Below are 23840 nucleotides of genomic sequence, written 5' to 3'. Positions count from 1 at the left end.
TCTTTATTGTTGAAAAGGATTCTTTATATTATTAACCTTTTCATGCATGAATTATGACAACCTCAGTCAGAATTTTTCAATTATTGCAAACACAATTGAGTTTGTTCCTCTTCAACCAGCAGACGGAGAAGAACTTCATATAAGCTGAACGTTGCATGTCTTTGATATCAGAACATGAGGACGTGATTCCATCAAAGATCTGGTGACGATACAGCTCTGTGGAAACACAACTCAGACTATGTAGAAAACACTTTACACGATTTACACTTTTTCGATTTACACTTATTAGCTGATAATTCTGAATGTTTAAAATGGACAAATTTCTTCCGTAGCTCTCCTACTGAAATCTACATTGATGATCTATTGATGTTTTCAGGCTGTGGAAAAGCGAGCAATCAGGTGTTTTCAATCTCATCTGAAATGAGCAGTGTTGGGGTTATGTGCATTATGTAATCAGATTACTTTTTGATGTAACGAGTAAGTAACACATTATAAGTAACAAGCATTACATAATCATATTACTTTTCGATGTAACAAGTAACGCATTACAAGTAACATGCATTACATAATCAGATTACTTTTCGATGTAACAAGTAACGCATTACAAGTAACATGCATTACATAATCAGATTACTTTTTGATGTTACAAGTAATGCATTACAAGTAACATGCATTACATAATCAGATTACTTTTTGATGTTACAAGTAACGCATAACAAGTAACATGCATTACATAATCAGATTACTTTTTGATGTTACAAGTAACGCATTACAAGTAACATGCATTACATAATCAGATTACTTTTTGATGTTACAAGTAAAGGCCAATTTATACTTCTGCGTCGGGTGTGCGCAGTAGGTACGGCGTAGCATGCGCACAGGCGTGTACCATACGCCATACCCTTCGCCGTACCCTGACGCGCACCTCCTCAAAAATGTAACTACACGCCGCGACGACGCGGACCACAAGATCTGTGATTGGTTGGCTTGGTAGCATCGCGTTTCCTTCTACGTATTTGGGCAATTCCGCGCAAAACTGTCACATCCATAACGCCAACTAAATACCATGTCATTGTGTTGGCGTTATGGATGTGACAGTTTTGCATGGAATTGCCCATTTCCGGCGTGTTCTTCTGCACCGCCCGCCATTATTAAATTCAGAAGTTCAGTGAAAGTTCAGTGCAGAACATGGAAATGGACCAAGTGACCGAGCGATTGGTTGAAGAGGTGCGGAAATACAGCCATCTGTGTGACTCGTCTTCAGCAGAATACAAAGACTGCCAGACGGCAGCGAATTCGTGGAGAGAGATTTCCTCCAACGTTCCTCAAAACAGCCGCGAGGAATCTAAACACAGTGGAACATTAAAACCCGCCTCCGCCAACTAGCGTTTCGGCGGTGTAATTGCAGAGAAACACAGACATAACGCAGAAGTATAAATGCTCATGATGGCGTCGCCAACGGCATACACTACGGCGTACACTCGACGCAGAAGTATAAATTGGCCTTAACTCGTTACAAGTAACATGCATTACATAATCAGATTACCTTTCGATGTAACGAGTAAGTAACACATTATAAGTAACATGCATTACATAATCATATTACTTTTTTGATGTTATAAGTAACTTGCATTATGTAATCTGATTACTTTTTAATGTAATGAGTATTTAACGCATTATAAGTGACATGCATTACATAATCAGATTACTTTTTTGATGTAACAAGCAACGCATTAAAAGTAACATGCATTACATAATCAGATTACTTTTTTGATGTTACGAGTATTTAATGCATTACAAGTAACATGCATTACATAATCAGATTACTTTTTTGATGTTACATGTAACGCATTACAAGTAACATGCATTACGTAATCAGATTACTTTTTAATGTAATGAGTAATGTAATTAGTAAAGCAACAAATTACAAGTAACATGCAATACGTAATCCGATTACTTTTGGATGTTACGAGTAAAGTAATACATTACAAGTAACATGCATTACATATTCAGATTACTTTTCTGAACTGCAAAATACATTCTAATAACACATACATTTATTTACAACCAAAAAATATTTTCAAGAACTATATTCACAGTAATAGTATGAATTGCACCTGTAATATAGCTAGTAATGCACGATATCTAATTTAGTGGACAGACCATTAATCAGAATTTCCTACCAATTGAAAATCAAAACTTGGAATATTTAACAAAGACATTCTACAAGTCCACACCACAACTATAACGATAACGGCACAGAGAAACAATATCGTTTTTAGGATTTTAGGAACCCATTATATCTCATAGGTTTTACTATTTTGTACTCTATTGGTCACAAATATTCAAGCCAAGTTCAACACAAACCCTCCAACCTTTCCCTTCTACTTCCATATTGAGTCTAATTGGCATTTGATAAACAATTAAAAGCTGTTGCCTCTCCACATTAGTGGTTCCCATGGAGACAGGAGTGCTGATGCCATGTGAACACGTTTTAGATGTGCAGCTCTTCACTATATCTAGATAAGCGAGTTGTCTTCATATCACAGTGAATAAATGAACGGTCACGCTGCCCTGCGCTATGTGCACACAGGAAACTGGCGTATCCATGACAACAGGTGGCACAGGTTCCGGAACGGGTGTCTCCGTTTGACCTTACACTTCTCTTTAATTGATCTGAACACAGATTGTGTCTAGTTCTATGACAAAGTGAGGAGGGATGTCAAATGTTAATAGTGCTCAAAGGGGATTTTTGCAGTCTGTTGGAATCTTCTGGAATCATAGAGTCTGTTTCTAAGTATCTGTGTGAAGTTGTGCAGTTACGCAATCATTGGATGGGCAGACTTATTTTTCCAATGTGATGCATTTATTTTGGTCTCATTTGGGTCGGCACGGTTGTCAAATTTGATTTGTAAATTGGATGCGTACAAAGAGTTCATTGTTGTTGTTGCACAAAGAGCATCTAAGTGCAGGAAGGTCTTGTAAAGCCTTTTAATGAACCCATCTCTTTTGATGAACCCATAATACAGGCTTGTAAATTAATGAAGAATGACTCCAAAGTCACCAAAACATTATTTTATAAGAATCAATATATTGTCAAGGTTTTTTTTTTTTTACTGTAATACATTTGGCAACTTATTGTTTACAGTAATATATTTAGCAACTTGTTTACAGTCTACAGATGTGAATATTAGTTATACTACTAGACGACGTTTCAGTAAGAAATGTCAGTATCTGATTAATATTCATGAGCGAATGTCCAATGAACGCGCTGCAACCTGTTGTTGACGTTCACGGACTCCGGCGCTAGGACCCGGATCTGAGCGCGCCGCGGGGCTGGAAACGGTTCGGCTGCCACAGATCCATCCGAGAGCACGCAAGAGCCTCATGCACACTCATTACACTTGAGTAGGTATGCTTTAGTGTTTGTGCGTTTAATTGAGCAGGTTCCCTTTCGAATGAGGCGCGGTTAGAGCGAAATAAGCGGCGGTGGGGTTTGATGAGGATGAAGATGAAGAGCGTGAGACACCTGTGATTACATTCAGCAGCATCAGTCACTGAGATGTGAGTAAATCACCAGTGTAAAATCGTCTCATGATTATTAATATCATGTCTGCTACTGCTGTGAATCCGAGAGCTCGGTGTCGTGTGTATGTGTGTATGTATGTATGTATGTGTGTGTGTGTGTGTGTGGCGGAAGCCTGAGTCACCAGAAACACACTGCGCAGAACCACAACTTGATCACAACAATTGTGTACATGAGTGATGTTTCCATCATATAAGTCTGAAGAATCATGGCTGTTACTGCTTGATTTCATTGACAGAAGTTACCATGGTGCTATAATGCTTTTAGAATGGTAATACCAGCTTTTTTGGTTATTTGCCATGGTATTACCTTGTTTTTTAGACATGTACCATAGTATTACCACCTTTTTAGGCTATTTACCATGATAGTAGCTCGTAATCATATCTGTAACTCCTTGATTTCATTTAGGGTTTTTAGGACACATACGGTAGTACCTTGATAGAACCATTGCATTCATTTAAGTACCATGTAAAGTCCATGATATCACCATGGTAATACAATCTAGAAGGCAGCATCACTTTATTTTTTATCTTTTTTGTAAGGTTTTATGTTGTTTCCAGGGTTTCACTCATAGTCTAGTGTAGATCTGAGCATGCTTGAACCCCACATGGATTAATATATATCCAGTAATCTCTGACTGTAAACACACTATCGATTAAAAAAGTGATATAAATGTCTAATTAGCATATTAGAGAATGTTTGCTCATCAATGTTGGTGGCTGGTTGCCAGGGTGTTGCTATGTGGATTTTTTTTGCATGTTGTTATAAAGTTGTCAGGTGGTTTCTAACTGGTCTGTAGTATCTGTACATTTAAAGTTGGCATGACATGAAAACTCACCCTATCTGTTTTCTAAATGCATATTACTCATCTTATTGTGAACAATTTATCCTTGCATATGTTTAATTTTTAATTTTTCGACCTCGTAATGTTTAATTAAAATGTCATAGCTGGATCTTCCAGTGAAAACTCTGACTGATTTATTCAGGACTTCTCCAATTATTTAGTCTTCTTTAACTCCGCCCCTGCGAACTTGTAATCATTTGCATCCACTTTTGAATGCAACGCCCACATCTCAACATCCAATCAGCAACTGATGCATACAACCAAGTCCTGCCCTACATTTTTCTTTTTCGATAATTTGCTACACTCAGATGTACGACACATCTCTTTATGAACGTTTCAATGCTTCAGAGTTTTGGACGATGATCAAGTCTTATGGGTTTGGACCAACATGAGTAATAGTTGACAGAATTTTTATTTTTGGGTGAACTAGCCCTTTAATTCCAGAGCTGACCGATTAATCGTTAAAAGATCACAATCTTGATTCAAACACCCACATGATCTCATTCCTACATGACAAGTATTCTCCTGTCTTTAATAATCTTTCACAAAATCACAGTGAACATTCAGATCTGCGTTCTGATCCAGAGAGAGCCGTTATCATGTATAGATATGAAACAGCTTCACAAACAGTCTTTTCAACCACACAGTTTCATTATTTCTGTCATTGAATCATTCGCTCAAACCATTAAAAAAAAAAAATTCATTCAGATTAATTAAACAGTTTGGTACTATACGGTTATCCGGACCACATGTGATGACCTACCCTAACCCCGCCCCTAAACCTACCCGTCACTGGGGTTACGACCAACCAAGAGCGGTTGTGGTCACGTGTGGTCAGGTGTGGTCCGGATAACCGTATAGTACCAACATTTTTAAGTAGACTGCAACAATTAACATTTTGCCTTTAGTATCTATTAGTAAGTTGTCTGTTGGTTTGGTTTGGTTGTCTGTTCAGAATCGTGATCTCTGTTTGAAACAATTCTCAATCTATCTAGAATCGTGCAGCTCTATTTAAATCTGGATTTATTTGATCCATTAATGTTTAATTGAGCATTTACAGTATATTTCAGCACCTGTGTCATTCCCCACACACAGTGCAGTGAGTCAAGCGGCGTGAAAATGTTCCAAACCAGAAAAATGTGATTTTTACAGTGAAGTTCCCATGTGTGATGCACGGCACCTGAACAGAAGGGAGTTTGATGCTTGTATATTACTAACAAAACCTCTTATTGAGCGTGTTGCACTGTTGCTATTGATCTTCCGAAGAGTGTATAATAGACACAACATGAGTGTCAAACGCTTATTGATTTCAGTCACTTGTCTTCAGAGCTGTGGAAATAAAGCTCTGCAGTATAAAACCTCTGTAAAACAGATATTCGTCCACACCGCTGCCTTCATGCTTAAACTCAGTTATTGATAAGATGATAAAGCCAGCGATCATTCATAAAGAAGAAGCGACATGATTATGCAGGAGGCTGAGGAGTCTAATTAGGAGCGTCATCTATCACTGATCCATTAGTGTTTTTTAAAATCTCATTAGAGAACTACTGACGAAAATCTGAGTGATGTTTGAGTGTGCAAAACTCATCATTCTCATGCTGGGGGCGGTTGCTAGGGTGTTGCTATATGGCTACTGTTTGTTTTTAGGGTGCTATTATGCTTTTCTAGGGTGTTGTGTGTGGCAGGGCATTGCTATATGGTTATCGTTTGTTTTTAGGGTGTTGTTGTGCAGTTGTCAGGGTGTTGCTATAGGCTTACTGTGGTTTACTGGTTGTTTTTACCCTGCTGTTATGCAAAGGGTGTTGTGGTTGGTTGCCAGGGCGTTGCTATACAGTTCCTGGTTCTGTTATGCAGTTGCCAGGTGTGTGCCAGGGCATTGATATATGGTTACTATGGGTACTGTTTGTTTTTAGAGTGTTGTTATGGAGTTGCTAGGATGTTGTGTGTGGTTGCCAGGGCGTTGCTATACAGTTACTGGTTGTTTTTAGCATGCTGTTATTGGTTCCCAAGGTGTTGCTATACGCTTACTGTGGATACTAGTTGTTTTTAGCCAGCTGTTATGTTAAGAGTGTTGTGGTTGGTTGCCAGGGCGATGCTATATGGTTACTATGCTTACTGTTTGTTTCTAGGGTTCTGTTATGCAGTTGCCAGGTATGTGCCAGGGCATTGATATATGGTTACTATGGGTACTGTTTGTTTTTAGGCTGTTGTTATGGAGTTGCTAGGATGCTGTGTGTGGTTGCCAGGGCGTTGCTATACAGTTACTGGTTGTTTTTAGCATGCTGTTTTTGATTCCCAGAGAGCATTGCTATACACTTACTGTGGGTACTGTTTTTTTTGGTTGGTTGCCAGGGTGTTACTGTATGGTTTACTGTGGTTATATGTTGGTTTTGTTGTGCTGTAATAGAGTTACTAACTTACTAGGGTTTTTTGGCCAATTTCCAGGGTATTGCTGAATGATTATTTTGGTTGCTATTTGTTTTTAGAGTACTGTTATGCAATTGCTAGAGTGTTGTTGGTGATTGGTGTGGGTTTGCCATACATTTCCTGTGGTTACTGGTTGTTTTTAGCTTGCTGTTATGCAGTTGCTAGGGTGTTCAGTTCAGTGTGGTTGCTAAATGGTGTCTTAGAAAGTCTAGTCAATTTAGTGGCTCAAAATTCTATCTTATATTTATAATCACCTGTCCCATTACTGAATGCCTTTTCATGCAGAGTTTAAGGACATCAGCTGCTGCCCATATTAAACTTGTTTCATGTTTATTTTTATTTCAGTGACTCAGAATCTTCAGAGTTTGTTTGAAATCTAGTCAGTGTTTCAAAGCTATTTCTCTCTTCTTCTTTTTTCTTCTTTTTTTGATATGCTGTGTTGTACCCTGACAGAAATCATATGGCGTTGAATAAGAATCAGCTGTCGGAGCGACTGTTTAATTAGGAACACACACACGGTAATTCTCACCGCAGTAAATCCTGAGGGGCACTGCCTTTTATCAGACAAATGAGTCAATAAAACATTCTCCTGTAACATTGAGGAATCAGTTGTAAGCGGCTGAAAGAATGATGTGTTAATTCATTTGGACGGACTTCATTTATTTATATGTTTATTTTTTGTACATGTTTAGCTTTTTTTAACTCATTCGTCAGTTAGTTATAACCAGCTTGAATTACAATAATGCAGTGGTAACATGGGACTAGTTTGATAAATCACTTACTAACATTGTCTGTTTAAAATTACATCCAATATTTTAACTACTGTTATCATGACCACTTCTAGTTAACACCAGGGTTAAACTAAAACATTTTTGTCACTTAATAAACATTAACTGAAATAAAGTAAACTTAAACTTTAATTTCAGTTAGTTGCCAAGGCAGCATTTCTCATTTTCAATTAATTTAACTGGTTACTAAAATAATCATTTAGCAGATGCTTTTATCCAAAACGACTTACAAATAAGAAAAACAATAGAAGCAATCAAATTAACAACAGGCCAACAATATGTAAGTGCTGTGACCAGTCCCAATTAGTTTAGCACAGTAGACTTAGCAAGGTTTATGTTTTGTTGTATAAATAAATAAATAAATAGAAAAATATATAACTGGGTCAAGTGTTGGCGAAAAAGATGTGTCTTGAAGATGGCTAAAGATTCAGCTGTTCGGGTTGAGTTAGGCAGGTCTTTCCACCAGCAGGGAACAGTCCAGATAAAGGTCTGTGAAAGTGATTTTGTGCCTCTTTGGGATGATTGCACCACAAGGCGCCGTTCACTTGCAGAACACAAGCTTCTGAAGGGCACATAAGTCTGAGGTAGTGAGTTTAGGTATATGGGTGCAGAGCCAGTGGTTGTTCTGTAGGCAAACATCAGTGCCTTGAATTTGAAGCGAGTGGCAATTAGCAACCAGTGCAAGTTTATGAAGAGAGGTGTGACGTGCGCTCTCTTCGGCTCATTAAAGACCGCTCTCGCTTCTGCATTCTGGATCAGATACAGAGGTTTGACAGGTAATGCTGGAAGGGCTGCTAAGAGAGCATTACAATAGTCCAGTCTGGATAGAGCAAGAGCTCGGACAAGGAGTTGTGTAGCTCTGATAGGAAGGGCCTGATCTTCCTAATGTTGTATAAGGCAAATCTGTAGGACCGGGCCGTTTTAGCAATGTGGTGTGTGAAGAGCTATGAATCTAGCTGAATGGAGAAGTTGTGATGAAGAGTTGGATTGACCGAGACTACAAGCAGTTTTGTCTTTGCACAGTTGAGTTGAAGGTGGTGGTCCGTCATCCAGGTAGAAATGTCTGTCAGGCAGGCTGAGACACGAGCATCTACTGTCGGATCGTCTGGCTGGACTGGGCAGTGATAGGAAAAGCCATGTTTCTGAAGGACAAATCCTAGTGATGACATGTAGAAAGAAAAGAGAAGTGGTCCAAGCACTGAGCCCTGAGGCACCCCAGTAACAAAATAGGCACCCCACCCCGTAGGGCCCTTTGTCTTGAGGATTGACAGAAGGATCCGGTCGCTAACTGTGTCAAAAGCGGCAGACAGATCCAGAAAGATGAGTACTGATGCTTTGGAAGTTGCTCTGAGCTTCAGTAACCGAGAGCAGGGCAGTCTCAGTTGAGTGGTCACTTTTAGAGCCAGTCTGGTTGTTGTTCAGGAGTGTGAGAACAGTAGAGAGTTGGTTGAACGCAACTCGCTTAAAGGGTTAGTTCACCCAAAAATGAAAATTCTGTCAGTAATTACTCACTCTCATGTTGTTCCAACCCCGTAAGACCTTCGTTCATCTTCGGAACACAAATTAAGATATTTTTGATGAAATCTGAGAGCTGGATCACTCCTCCTGCAGGCTTATGGACACTATAACTTGCTGGCCCAGAAAATGTATTAAAGACATTGTTAATATAGTCCAAGTGATTCCAGTGGCTCAATCTTAAGTTTATAAAGCGACGAGAATACTTTTTGTGCGCAAAAACAAACAAAAATAACGACTTTATTCCACTTTTCATTTCCTTCTCTCTGGACCTCGAGTTTTTTTTTACGTAGTGTAATAGCGTAGCATGTCTGTGTTTAACAACACCACATATCACACATGACCAGAGTCGCCCAATAGTGAGCCTACGTGGTGACGTGTAACACAGACGCGCTACGCTTAAACACTATGTGAAAAGACTCGAGGCCCAGAGAGAAGGAAATGAAAAGTGGAATAAAGTCGTTATTTTTGTTTGTTTTTGCACATAAAAAGTATTCTTGTCGCTTTATAAACTTAAGATTAAGCCACTGGAGTCACTTGGACTATATTAACAATGTCTTTAATACATTTTCTGGGCCAGCAAGTTATAGTGTCCATAAGCCTATGGAAGAGTGATCCAGCTCTCAGATTTCATCAAAAATATCTCAGGGTGTATTCACACCTGCCTCGTTTGGTTCGATTGAATCAAACTCTAGTTCGTTTCCCCCCTTGGTGCGGATCTTTTGGGCAGGTGTGAATACAGCAATCGAACTCAGGTGCGGACCAAACAATCGAACCGAGACCCAGCTGAAGAGGTGGTCTCGGTACGGTTCCAAACGAACTCTGGTACGGTTCGTTTACGGTGTGAACATGAACCGACCCAATTGCAGAAAACTGAGCCTTTTATTTGACTGCTTTTATGAGGATACGGACATTTTGGCATAGTGGTGTCTAAAGCGAGCGAGCGAGCAAGAGCGCGCGCATGGCAGAGAGAGAGGGAGCGAGAGACCTTGCGTGCGTGTGCCAGCTAGTGTGCCTCACGAAGTAAGTGTAATGTAAGGACCCAAGCAATCAATTGTCGGTGCGGGCGGGCTTTTATCTATACCATATAGTTTCTTCATATTGCGTTTGTAGAGAATAACACCAAATCAGTAAAATAACAAATATTACATTACGAAATATCTCCATGCTGAGCCTGTTTGTGCACTTCCTGCTTTTCCCTGCTTGAGAATTCCTGTCCAATGAATGGACGACCTTAGCAAACGTGTGGTTTTGTTTACACATTTTGGTTCATTTGCAAAAAGAGCAGTGTGAAAGCGAACCGTACCAAACAAAAAAAATCAACTTCCTATTTGGTCCGGACCAAAGCAAGTGAACTATCGGACTTTCCTGGTTTGAATACACCCTCAATTTGTGTTCCGAAGATGAACGAAGGTCTTACGGGGTTGGAACAACATGAGGGTGAGTAATTACTGACAGAATTTTCATTTTTGGGTGAACTAACCCTTTAAGTGTCTTTGCAATGTATGGAAGAAGGGATCTATAGTTTTCTACAAGTGCTGGATATAGTGTGGGTTTCTTTAGCAGTGGGTTTATCCGAGCCTGCTTAAATGCAAAGGTACCAGCATGAAGAGAGGTCTTGATAATGAGTGATAGTGAGTGAGTGCGGGTACAACTGAATAAGAAGTGGCTTGAGGAGACGAGTGGGGATAGAATAAAGCCGACAGGCAGTAGGGGGATTGGAAAGGATGAGTTTGGAGATTCTGCCACTGAGAGTGGAGAGAAGGAGGGGATAGTGTTGTGAGTTTGTGGTGTGGAGGATTGCTGCTGATGATGGTTGTTTTGATAATGAAGAATGTGGCAAAATCATCATCAGCTGTTAGAGATGATGAAGGACAAAGAAGAGAGGAAGAGATTCTGAAAAGCATGCAAGCGTCAGAATTGTTCATTTTGTTGTGGTAGGATGTTGTTTTAGAAGTGGAGATATTTGCAGAGAATGAAGAAAGGAGTGACAATACAAACTAAGGTCAGTGAGATCTTTGGATTTGCAAAACTTTCTCTCTGCAGAACGATACTTGCGGAGAGCATCAGGTCAAAGGCGGTGGCTTGGGCTGATCTGGATAAAAGAGAGCAAAAGTTATCCAAAGATGTCGAGCTAAGAGTATCAGTTGCACTGTTTGTATCCAATGATGAGAACGGTTTTGGGGGAGAACGTGAGGATGAAACCATAGATGATTGGCGGGAGGCTGACATCCACCTAATGAATCCATCCTAACTGATAATTTATAGAACTTTGAACAAATTTGTCATACAACTTTTAGAAGAGTTATCAGTGTGAGACGAGCAGTTAAAGAAAGGGAGAAGAAAGATCCTCAGTAAGAACTTGTGCATCTTCTCCCTCCTCTGAAGCCCAGCGTGTCTCTTTGCTCGTTGGGTAATTATCTCAGGTCTTCCTGCTGCGCCCCACCGCAGGGGTCAGAGGTCACAGGGCTCACCAGCTGCTGAGGAAGACCCCCCGCTGGGCGCATTACCTGCGCGCCAGGAGCCCTAAACACCCCCGGCGTCTCCATTTTAATCCCCTCGGACTAAGGGCCGTCGTTTTGGAGATAATGTGAGTGTAGAGAAAAACTCTAGTCATAATTAGATTAATTTACTTGATTTCTGATTTAATGTTTTAACTGTTGATTTGGCTGTTAGTGATGTGATGAAACCTCTAACACCAAGTATTAAAGTTTAGTGTGTGTATCGTCCTGCAGCGGAGATGAGGCTGCTCAAAATTCAGTGTAAAGGCACAATAAAAGCCAGGCTAAATTATGGAGGCTCGTCAGTCCCTCGAATCAAAATGAACAGTTGTACAAATGTGCAAATGCATTTATGTAAACACACCTAAATGCCTCTTCAGAGGTGCTTCTGTGCCACCTTTGTAGTGTAAATTTGGCAGTTTAAGTAATCAGGCTGGAAATCATCACGCAGAACCAGGGCTCGACAGAGCGAGCGTTTCACTCGCGTTTGCAACTAAAAAGAAACGTGCATCCTTATACAGTCTAAAAATATCAGTTGTATAAATTTAAAGGTAATAATAAAAAGTTAAATCTCGTAAATGGTATAACAACCATCTTACTTTGGAAGTCGTAACATTGGGGATGGAAAAACGCAGCCTAATGTGATCATTAATCTTCAAAAGTCCTATTATTTCATTAAATAAATGCAGGCGCTGCATGTTTAGCACTGTTGCACTACATGCTCTTGCTCTATAAGCAGTTCACAATTAAAGAATACAATGCATTTATGCCAAATAGATTGATAGCGATCTACTTTTCATGAATTAAGACGATGTTAACTTTATGGTGTTTATATTGTAATGTTGTAAGTGAGTGAGCAGCCAGCAATAGTAAAGCATAGAAAAATAAGAGTCCTGTTGTATTTCGGGCTTGTTGCACATTATGCATAAAGTTTTTAGAGTTATCGATTTTTAGCAACTGTTTGTTAAGTAAGCTTAGAAATAATTTCATAATTAATTACATGTGCTCTTTGGAGAAAAAAGTAAGGCTATTTCACCCAAAAATGATAAGGGTGACTCCCATTATAAGGCTTGGAAGAGTCAGGACATTTTTTAATATAACTCTGATTGTATTCGTCTGAAAGAAGATTGTCATATCCACCTAGAATGGCTTCAGGGTGAGTAAATCATGGGCTAATTTTCATTTTTGGGTGAACTATCCCTTTAAATATGTTTACCAAGGACTAAAATGTGCAGTTTTTTTCTGAGCTGTCTGTATGTTGTAATTGGATCAGAGGGAGTTTGTGATGTAAAAATGCACAATGTTTTGTGTGTTCAACTTTCCTTCAGTGACTGGAGAAGAGGGTCACATGGAGGAAATGTGTTCCAGCTCATCCAAACCAAGTTTCCCCCAAAGCCATAAAATAGCAAATAGATGCACTACAGCGACTGTAAAAGAGGGAAGGCCTCGGGGAGATGTTGTCTTTCACATCCTAATGCTCATAAACACGTTCCCCAAGGACCTCGGCCATCTCTTATGTATTAATCTTCTGATTAATAATTCATGATGTTGCATGTTAAAGTTAGACCTGTCACTTTCATCATTTAAGTTATGTTAGCATAATCATTTTAAATCATTTGTGATGGCCGATCGCACTGAGGTTTGTCGTTTCAGTGGCGTCTGGGATTTTTCATCTCCTTAAGGGCGTGTGGATTCGCGAGGGCTAATTGGGCAGCCTAAATAATTAATGCGGCTGAAGACGTTAAGAAATGCCAGAGAGCTTGTGAAGGAGCCGCAGTCTGTGTGGACTTGTGGTATCTAATGGCCCTGCTCTTCAATTTATTGTGTGTGTAGGTCTGAAACAAACCCAGATTCACAGTCTTCTGCTGAATGCGTATTTTGCCAATATTGCATACTTGTACGGCACACTGAACGCCTGCTTCATTCATGATGGGAAAATCCAATTTGTAGTTCCTTTTGAAAGCTCTCCAATGCTTTTTGAGCACCTGGTAAGACCGTTTGCTGGTATTTACCTAACCTGCCATAGAACTGTTGCATGCTGCTTTCATTTGCATGTGAGCATTTGCATTTATGTGAATTCATCACCTCATAACATATTTACTTTTAGGCTTATTGTGTAACAAGAAAATCAAAGGAGCACTGTTTCAAACTCCTTGTAGCACAGGATTGTGGGTGATATTTGCATGCACAGATGCACACTTTGACATCGCCTGAGTCAGTTTTGTTTAGCTCTTTTCATAATGCATCTATACAGAAATTCATACTGTTTATAATGCCAGTGGCCATTCTGTTTTAATGGGTTAATATATTCAATTGATTATATGTCTAATCAATTTAATTCATAAAAGTTTGAGCAATTTAATCAGTATTTTAAAATGCAATTAATGAATTTTTTGTGTCAAAGTACTGCACACGGTTTTTTTTTTTTGCATTTTATTTTATTATATATTATACATCGTAATATGTTTATCATAATTTCCTTAAGTTAAATGTAACTTTTATTTTGTTGATTTTTCATTTCTGTGTGTATTTGCGGATCATTTTCTCAGGTAAAATGTTGAAATGCTGGTGAAGTGACTCTTAGAGCGGCTCTGGAGCTGAAGTTCATGTCCTCGTATAGTGAGACTGAAACTGAATGGAGTTGTCTTTCGCGTCTTCTAATTCACATACATTTATTTCAAAATGCCCGTCCTGGCAAGTATCCTTATAAACGTAGTCGGTTATGTCTTCAATCAACGTAAACAGCCGAGAAATAAAACGCTTGTGTATCAGTTTATAGGATCCTTGCAGCTCTTAAAGTGACAGCAGCCTAATATTCCTAGTGTTTTAATGTTAATCAAACAACAAAAGACAAAAATAAATAAATAAATAAATCACTACTACTCTCGACCAAATATCTTTTCTAACTTTAGTAAGGATTAATGTATATTTAAATTAGACAATGAAGAATATATTTTACATTTGATTACTTTATTTCCTGAAAATTACTGTTAAACATAGACCTGAAAAGCATTTTTCAGAATTTCATATGTATGTTTGTTTTGTTGTATTTATTAAATGCAGTATTTATTAAATGCATTAATAGCTAGTATAATTTAAATCATGATCAAAACACTAATCTTTTTTATTGACAGAAGTGCAAATGAGAGCAAGTGACATATCGGTAACGGTATCGCTTGAAACGAATATAAATCCGAACTTCGATCGCTATATGCAAATGTAATGGTGTTCATTTCCACGAAAGCAACAGATATGCACTGCATTTTCTTTATCATCAGCTTATTTCAAGATCAGAGAGCGCAATAGGAGAGAGAGTGTCTTCAGCACTGGTAAGATCATTAACTCTCACTACTTTTAATGAAGATGATTGTGTGTTGAGCTTCAGGATGCGACGCCAAGCTTTCAGTTAAATTTGCAGCATTTGATGCATTTATACTGTAATAATGATACTTTTATTATCGGTACTTATGTTTTGGTATGCATGGGTACGTGCCTTGAAAGGTGTAATGACATAATTGTTATATTTTGCCTTTGTTACCAGACGCTATGTTATTCTGTTGTATCTAAGCTGTTTTCGGGGGTGAGGGGGGTTGTTATCGTAAAAATAGATGGAAGGAAAATCTAACTTTCATGGTTTTACTGTACAGGTGAAACTCGAAAAATTAGAATATCGTGTACAATATACACCTGTATATTGCTTTACTCCTTTCAATAATAAAAAAAATAATATATATATATATTTTTTCTTTTTTGCTGCATTCGGCTTGCTGAAGTAATCTGTGGCGGGTCATATCTGTGGCGACTGTGGCGAGACGAGTCACTGTAGCCCTGTCAGATATCCGGTCTTACACACTCTTGCACGTTTATTTATTATTTTACCATTTTTAAAGGAGGAAATTCACACATGTGGCTTCAACAACCAGATGCATTTACACTTGTCCACTTCTGTCTAGATCTCAGTCCACCTCCTTTAAATCCGTCTGGAAAACATTTCAACTCCGGGTGTAAACAACAGGCCCTCAGAAGAGAAGGTTCTAGACAGAATCTTATGGTCAAACAGAGTCAAACCAAAAAATTAATATTTTTTTATATTTCTTAACTAGTGGGCGGAGGACACTATAGTTATTCATGTAAGTGAGGATAGCAAGGTGTCTGAATACATTTTGGTTTGTTTTTATATAGAACTTTTCATCATGTGATCAATGTATGACCATTTTAATTAATTTTTTTCTTTTTTATATATTTATTGAACATTTTCAACTTTAACAAAACACTACACAGATTCCAACCACAATAAAAAATAAATAAATAAATAAAATAAAATAAAAAAACAGCATAAATTGTACCAAGCACATTTAACCTAGGCCTCATTTTTAATTTAAACGAAATGTTATGAATTATACAGCTTATCAGTAGAATTTTTTTTTTTAAATGACCCGTTAAACATGAATTAAGTAAGTCTTCTGCAATCGTTTAAGACATTTCTCCTTTGTGTTTTTTTTAGAACCCTAGAGTTCTACATAGAACCTATTATTAGAACCCTTATTTCTAAAAGTGGACTGAAATGATATTTGTGCAAACTGTAATTGATAGTCTGTGAATGAAGATGCAGCTTGTGTTTCTAGAGCTCATGGATGCGTATCTGTCAGGAAGTTTGTGTCTTGATGATAAGCCGTTTTACTGTTAATCAGCATTTCCTCTTTCAGGGCGTTCGTTAGTATTATCGCAAATGTGGTTGAATTACTGACATCAAACGACTCCTAGTTTACATGCAACTACAAGCTCACATTGACCAAGCCTGTCAGGCACCAAAAGGGCAAAAAATCAACCTTAAAAGTGCAATGAAATATCATAACGGTAGTGCAGATAACATCACAGATCAGCGTTTTTCATTAGTCTGTAAAAATGCTCTTATTTACATTTGTGTTGAAAACATGAATGCAGTTTGAATATGCTAAATATCAGCATTTAGACTGTAAAAATACTCTCAGATCTCATTAGTGTTTAGGTTAAAAACATGCTGAAGTGTGTGTGAGATGTGATTGATTGGTGAGGCTGCATCTGCATTATGCAACAGAAGAAACGTGCCGTTTCTGTCAGCGAGAGACTCGTCTTCATCCGCTCACTGAACGTATGGCTGGATACGTGTTGCCATAGCGATTGTTGTGATGTCATTGTATTTAGCATAATGGGATGGAGGCATTCAGACAATCAATGATTTAACAACGATCAGCTCAAGGACCTTCAGGGGTTGATGGTGAAGGCTTCCCTCCTCTTCCTCTTCAGCCTTGAATACTAGATTTGTACATTTTTCAGATGAAGACTCGAGTGCTGCTTGTTGACCATGAAAAACTGATGTTGAAGCTGGATTAATATTTAGTGTTTGTATGTTCACTATTATTCGTGGTTATTATAATATATATATATATATAGCTTAAACAATAAAACACTTTTATTTAAAATAAAATGAATTATATATTAAAGAAATTCAAAGGATAGTTTTAGTTTTTATTTTAGTTTTATTAATATTTTGAATTCACTTTTATTTTATATTTAAATTTTTCCTGTTAATTTTAGTTACATTTTTAGAAATTTCATTATGTACTTTTGTCATTTTATTAGTTTTTTAGTGTTTTTAAATATTGCTATTTAGATGTAATTTGCTTTTATTTCAGTTTTAGTTTTATTTAGTTACTAATTTTAGTGCCTCAACTTCAACTTGTTTCAGTTTATTGCCAAGGCAACATTTATGTTTAGTTAAAAATTAATATTTATATTTTTTTTATTTCAACGTTATTTAAATTAACCGATACGTTTTTGTAATAGTTTTAGTTAATGATAATAACCCTTAGTTTCCAAAGCACCGTTTGTCATTTTCATTTAATTTAATGTGAAATAAAAAACTAAAGACATATTTAAAAAAAACTAATAAAAATGACAAAAACACAACAAAATTACTAAAATTAAAATGAAAACAGAAAATATCAAATGAGAAACATTCAAAATATTAATAAGAACTAGTATCTCAGTGATGCTAAAATAACACTGAGCAGTATTTTATAAATATGAGCAGTATTAAATAAATAATAAACACTCATCAGTACAGTAATGACCCTGTGACATCATCATCATCATCTTCGCACAGATCCACGCCGCTGTTCAACATGACCAACTGCTGTTTCCCAAAGTAGAAGCTCATGCATTTTTTAATTTTAGAAATATTACATCTCAGAAAGTCCGTTTGATTTATGAGAGAATATTTTATGCACTTGCATTTTTCAGGCGAATGTGCCCTGAATTCAGACTCAGATCTGAGAGGTGTCTCTGTTAGTTATGATTAGCTGATACTGTAGATACAGAATATATGTCTTGATATTTTTCAGCCTTTGGCTATATCCGATATATCTCACGTTTTTTCCAATCATAGGAACTGCCTTTTTGACCAAATGGCTGTTGTAGCCAATTACATGCAGAAAGTAAAGGTCGTTTCTCACATTGATTTTCATTAAAACAATACAACGGAGATGATTGAATTTAATCATTTTCATTTTTTTATTCACCAATATAACAATAAACAGCAATATTTTACATTATTGCAGGGTATTTTTTACAGACAAGCACCTATATATATATATATATATATATATATATATATATATATATATATATATATATATATATATATATATACACACACACATACACGCATATACACATAAATATATATGTGTGTGTGTGTATATATATATATATATATATATATATATATATATATATATTATGTGTATATATAAAACTGGTCAAAAAGTTAATAAATAAGAATTACGTTTTTTTGAAAGATGTCTCTAATGCTCACCAAGGCTGCATTTATTTGATAAAACAGGGTTCCCACGCGTCCTGGAAAACCTGGAAAACCTGGAAAATGAAAGACCAATTTTCCAGTCCTGGAAAACACATGGAAAATGGGAAAAAAAGTAAAATGTCCTGGAAACATTTGTGTTGTCCTGGAAAATAATTTTCCCTCCTTGTGGATGAATGCAAACGGGTTAAACATTTTACGCATGAATGTCTGTTTTCAGCTGCCTTCAATAATATCAGAGAATGTCTAATAGGAAGAGAATTGGCCTATGACTAAGCCACGCCCCCAAACGCAATGAGCCAATAATAGTGCGCATAGCTAACCCAATACACTCGGACATTCTCTGCTTCCACGTCCATTGAAATGCATTGCAGTTAGTCAGTTTTCATTCGTTTTTTATATGTTTTTTCTTGTCATTTTAAGTTTAAAATGGTCAAACGGTGTGCATGGGGTACATGCAACTCCGAAACTAGGTATCCTGAGAGGCTGGGCGACGGTGTGTATTTTTTCCCAAACCACATCTCAACCGAGATAAGTGTCTGCTCTGGATTAAGTTATGCGGTAGAACACCACACCAATTAAACGTTGATAAATTAAACAAGGATGTCTACATCTGTTCTAAGGCAAGTCAACAACGTATTTGAACGTTATCTTTAACATCTCTAATGTAACGTTAGGCTAACTTTAGCCTAGCTTCTAGCTGAGTTGTAACGTTACATCATGTCACTTAGCTTCATTCACGTATCTAACACAATGTTGTGTTTTACACAAATATAAGTAGGCTAACACTTTGCAGTTTTAACGATGTCCTGTATGATCGTTCGATCGCGCCCACGCCTCTCTCTCTCTGACACACACACACACACGCATTCCAGCATTGCAATCTTGACATCGCAGCCTGTTCATTATGCTGCGTTCACACCAAACGCGAATAGAGCGTCAAATTCGCGCGTATCGCGTCTAGTTCGAAGCTTGAACATTTTGAATCCATTCGCGCATCTAAGCCTGGTTTATACTCGACGCGTCCACACGAGCGCGAGGGTGCGCGCCGCAAAAATGACGTCATTGCGGTGTGGGCGGTCGTGCGCGTTGGGTCCGCAAGACCCAATTTCGCCTGGCGGTGTGTGCGACATTTTTTGTAACAACGCGCGCGGCGCCGCATCTGAAGATGAACGACTTCGAGCCGAATCTGGCCGAGCTCGAATTTCTCATCACACCGGCACCCAGTTTGCACGTCTAAATTAGTTGCTTACATTTAAAAAATGAGCATACAATAGCATAAAAAGTATTTTTAATGAACATAAAGGTCCATGTTTAATAAAAATGTTCACGAAACTTAATGAAATGTTTAGTGAAATTAGAAAATATGTAAGAGATTGTTCATTTATTTATGTATACACATTCTCATATCCATATATTTTGTTTTATTGTCACAAGTAATAATCTCAGGGTTTAGCCTACTGGGGTTTACACTTAAAATGTCAATGACGTCATACACATCGTACGACCAGAGATACTGCTTTACGGCAATCCTTCAGTCACTCTGGTGCTTTCAGCTCTGCACTTTGTTTTCTCTCGAGGCATCGACAACACAGCTGACACAGGTAAACACACGTGCTAGAAGAGTTTTTGTTTTGTTTCTTTCTGGTCCCACTTCGGATGCCACGATGCCATCAAGCGGTATCTCTGGTCGTTATCAGTCCTTCACTGACCAATCAGCGTTCATAAGCAGAATGCTAGCGTGTTATGGGCAACAACAACTCAACCTGTAAGAAATCAGAAGGACAGGAGGACTCGTTCATTCAACTTTCGACCTATAACCCATGTTGAACTTGCAAAACCTACAATTAAATCTGAGATTTCTCATCGGCAATCGGGTGAAAGAGACGAATTTAGCCGTCTAGCCCATAGATATCATATAAAGGCTAGATGTCTCGTCCGCGCTGCTGGCCAATGGAGGTCGACGTCCGCACACGGCGGCCATCTTACCACAGGGTGCTCGCTCGCTCATAACATGGTGCATGTACTTTTAAATAACCATAACTTGCTACATTTTTTTAATTTTTTTCAACGTTATAAACGTCAGAGATGTAGCTATGACACTACATGCATATGAATAATTATACAAATAGACTTCCATATGAAAGAATTATAGCCACGTTAATGACGTTTGTAAGAAACCAAACCGTTTGTAAATCCGTCAAGATTTCAGCGAGATAAGAGGATTTGTGTGCGTGCTGATCACTCACCTTAATACACAGAGCCCTGTGGTAAGATGGCCGCCGGTGATGCCGGAAGTGACTCCGCCTTAAGACATCTAGCCTTTATATGATATCTATGGTCTAGCCCAATAGACGTCCAGTCTGCACTCGTTCAGTCTGCACTCGTCCGCGATCACCTCCAGTGGAATTCTAATGGAACTGCAACAAAGATCGATACAATGGGGCTAATAGGAAGTGCCAAGGCTCTCCGTAGACGGGCTCTGGTAATATTGGGCTGGAGCTGTCTGCTTTCATTTCTGCATGTAGCCAGCACAACGCCCCACGTGACACAAACCTGCCAATATGTACGCATTTTGCATAGCAAGTATGCAATTTGACATCTCAGTACGCTGGTAGTAGCCTGGCAAGCCAGACCTACATCAAGATGTTAGGTCTGGCAACTCACCATAGACACGGCTCAGTCCGAGGGGCGGGATAAACGCCTGTCTTTCAAATTCCCTCTGCACGCAATAGGACAGCGCTTCAACCAACCAGAGCGTTTTCCCAACAGCGGAGCTTAGTTGATAGATTCAACTTTTGCCATATCTGGACGGCAAAACTACGAACACATCTTCCTTTTTTTAAGAATGACTTAAGTGCCGTTCTTTGCTCTTTCCTCAAAGAAAAACTTAACTCCAAAGTTACAAAACGCGACCAAAGCCGATTCGAAAGACTGTTCTCCAGCAGCAGCCGTCATTCTTTGTTTTCAAGTAGCAGGCAGGGAACCGTCGCAACTCTGTCGTCATTATGTTAAGCCCGCCCCGCCTACTCTATACACGATGTGATTGGCCTGACCCAATTTAGGTTTTTGCAGCTCAAAAGTCAATGGAGAGTTGCTAGACTATCCTGGCTGCAAAACACATTTTGCTGCCGCTAGGGTGTGTCCAGATTTCTAGGCTATGCTGGTAGGACTTGCCCCTCTAAACTACAGACATGTGACATGTGCAAATGTGGCAAATGTGCACTGATATCAGCAAGTAAAATAGCAGTGTATGAACTAAAGTAGAGAATAACTTCTGTTTTAGTAGTGTGACATTGCAAGTAGAGGAAAGCAGGTGGCATTGTGAAAGACAACAATCTTTGCACAACTTTAAAACAGATACGGTATAGGTACAATATCACATCTGTTTCAAAATATATCTCGATATGATAATATCGGTATATCGCCCAGCCTTAGTTGTGATAACTTGACTCGCACTGTAGCAGCTGAAAAAGTCTTGAAAATGTCCTGGAAAAGTCCTGGAAAATCATTTCAAGAAAAGAGTGGGAACCCTGTAAAACATAAATTAAAAACACAACAATATTGTGAAATATTATTATAATGTAAATCAGCTGTTTTCTATGTGAATATATAGTAAAGCGTAATTTATTCCTGTGATCAAAGCTGTGTTTTCAGCATCGTTACTCCAGTCTTCAGTGTCACATGATCCTTCACAAATCTCTCTAATATGCTGATAGTGTGTAACGCATCTTGCAGAATCTGATTGTTTTGCCAGTGTTTGTGAGCTCTAGCCTGAACACATGATCAGTAAACAGCAGCATCAGTCTTTATATTTTAAGAGGATTCACACATATTCAGTTAATGCTGTAAACAGGCTGTGCTTCTTTCTCTCACAACACAGATCTCTGCTGGAAAATAGCATTCCTCGGATACCTTAACCCGCTCTGTAATGCGGTCTGCGTGACTCTCCTGCGCTCGCCCTCCAGACGCCGCGGAGGTCATGTGAACCAGAGACCGAGAGCGCCGGCTGACCAGAGTTTCTCATTCGTTTTTATCAATAGATCACCTCGAGAAATATCACCATACTCTCACTCGTGCCCTTCTGAACCCGAGTGACGTTCGTTTGCGGAGCAGAGTTTTCCAGTTTCTGCTTATGAAATGAAAAGCACCATAAAAGCAACTTAATTCATCCTATAAAGCATCATATGACTTCAGAAGACTTGGAGTATAATGCACGAGTCACATGGACAAATGTTACGGTGCCTTTTGTTTTTTTATGAGCTTAACAGTATCGATTAATATCCATTTTTGATGTGTGTTTTTTTTCCTAAACTCCGTTTTTATTTTTTATTCAAATTCTTCGTTTTACGTTTAAATTTATCTGGATTCCTTCTCAATGGTTGCATTACATTTTAATAATCAAGAGTTATGTCTAATCAATTGAATTGATACAACTTTAACAGTTTAATACTATTTTAACAATATCCTATAATCCTATAAAATGTTTTATTTATTTTTAGAAAATCTTTTTTTACGATTCCATACAAATCTATTATCAAAGAGGTGATCAAATAAATGCAAACTTTAACAGTAAACCCAAAAAAATTCATTTTAGTGTTTTATAAATATTTAAATTGTTAAAGTCCTCCTGTAGTCAATCATTTTATCCCTTAAAACTCAAGTTTGATCACCAAAATGACATATTTAAACATTTTTTCCTTTAAAAAAAAAAATGTATGCCTTAAAATAGCTTGAATGCAACTTTACGCCCTTTGCATGTCTTAAAGCATATTAAAAACACCACATAGACATATATACAATATTAAACACTTGATTTTCACCACGGGAGGACTTTAAAATTAAAACATGGATGAACAATTATAAAACTGTTTGATATTCCTTAAAAACAACGTTTTAATTAACTATTATTATTGCTATTAGTACTTAGAGAAGTACATTCAGTTTTACAATTATTATACATTTCTGTCATAATTTCTTCAAGTTAAACTGAACTTTTATTTTGGCGGGTTGTAGAGAACACCTTGGATTCGGTCCATGTTTTCCGTACGACGATTGTTTTATCGCTAGCAGGTTTGCATGGTTCTGCTGTACTTATTACATGATTGTGCATGAATCCGCACAAACTCTCACAGTTATGAAGTGCCCTCTGAGACTCCTTCATCTCATTACCCAGAATCCCTCAGCTGTAGAGACAGGCCTGTGATCTGCAGACACTGAATGTGGAGCAGTGCATTAACACACGCCTCACCGCATCACTGTACTGAATTAACCTAGTTCACATGTCACTACATCTACTGCACCAATCAGTCCGAGTCAA

At 38.1% G+C, this 23840-nt stretch overlaps 1 protein-coding gene across 3 annotated transcripts in view; it reads left to right on the top strand.

Moving 5' to 3' along the window:
- The first annotated feature begins 3268 nt into the window (after window positions 1-3268).
- rab27b (RAB27B, member RAS oncogene family) overlaps window positions 3269-23840 on the top strand; it is a 44906-nt gene continuing 24334 nt past the window's right edge. For all 3 annotated transcript variants that reach the window (XR_014031994.1, XR_014031995.1, XM_081391396.1), the window contains exon 1: window positions 3269-3564. Coding sequence is in view for 1 of the 3 variants with exons in the window: in XM_081391396.1 (XP_081247522.1) it covers window positions 3563-3564 (2 nt within the window). In the remaining 2 variants the exon portion in view is untranslated. The remainder of the gene's footprint in view (window positions 3565-23840) is intronic.

The sequence above is a fragment of the Scardinius erythrophthalmus genome, assembly GCF_964197995.2.
Source record: "Scardinius erythrophthalmus genome assembly, chromosome: 17".
In the NCBI taxonomy this organism is placed as follows: domain Eukaryota; kingdom Metazoa; phylum Chordata; class Actinopteri; order Cypriniformes; family Leuciscidae; genus Scardinius; species Scardinius erythrophthalmus.
The sequence above is the reverse complement of the archived record's forward strand: the minus strand, read 5'-3'. Positions and strand labels throughout refer to the sequence as shown.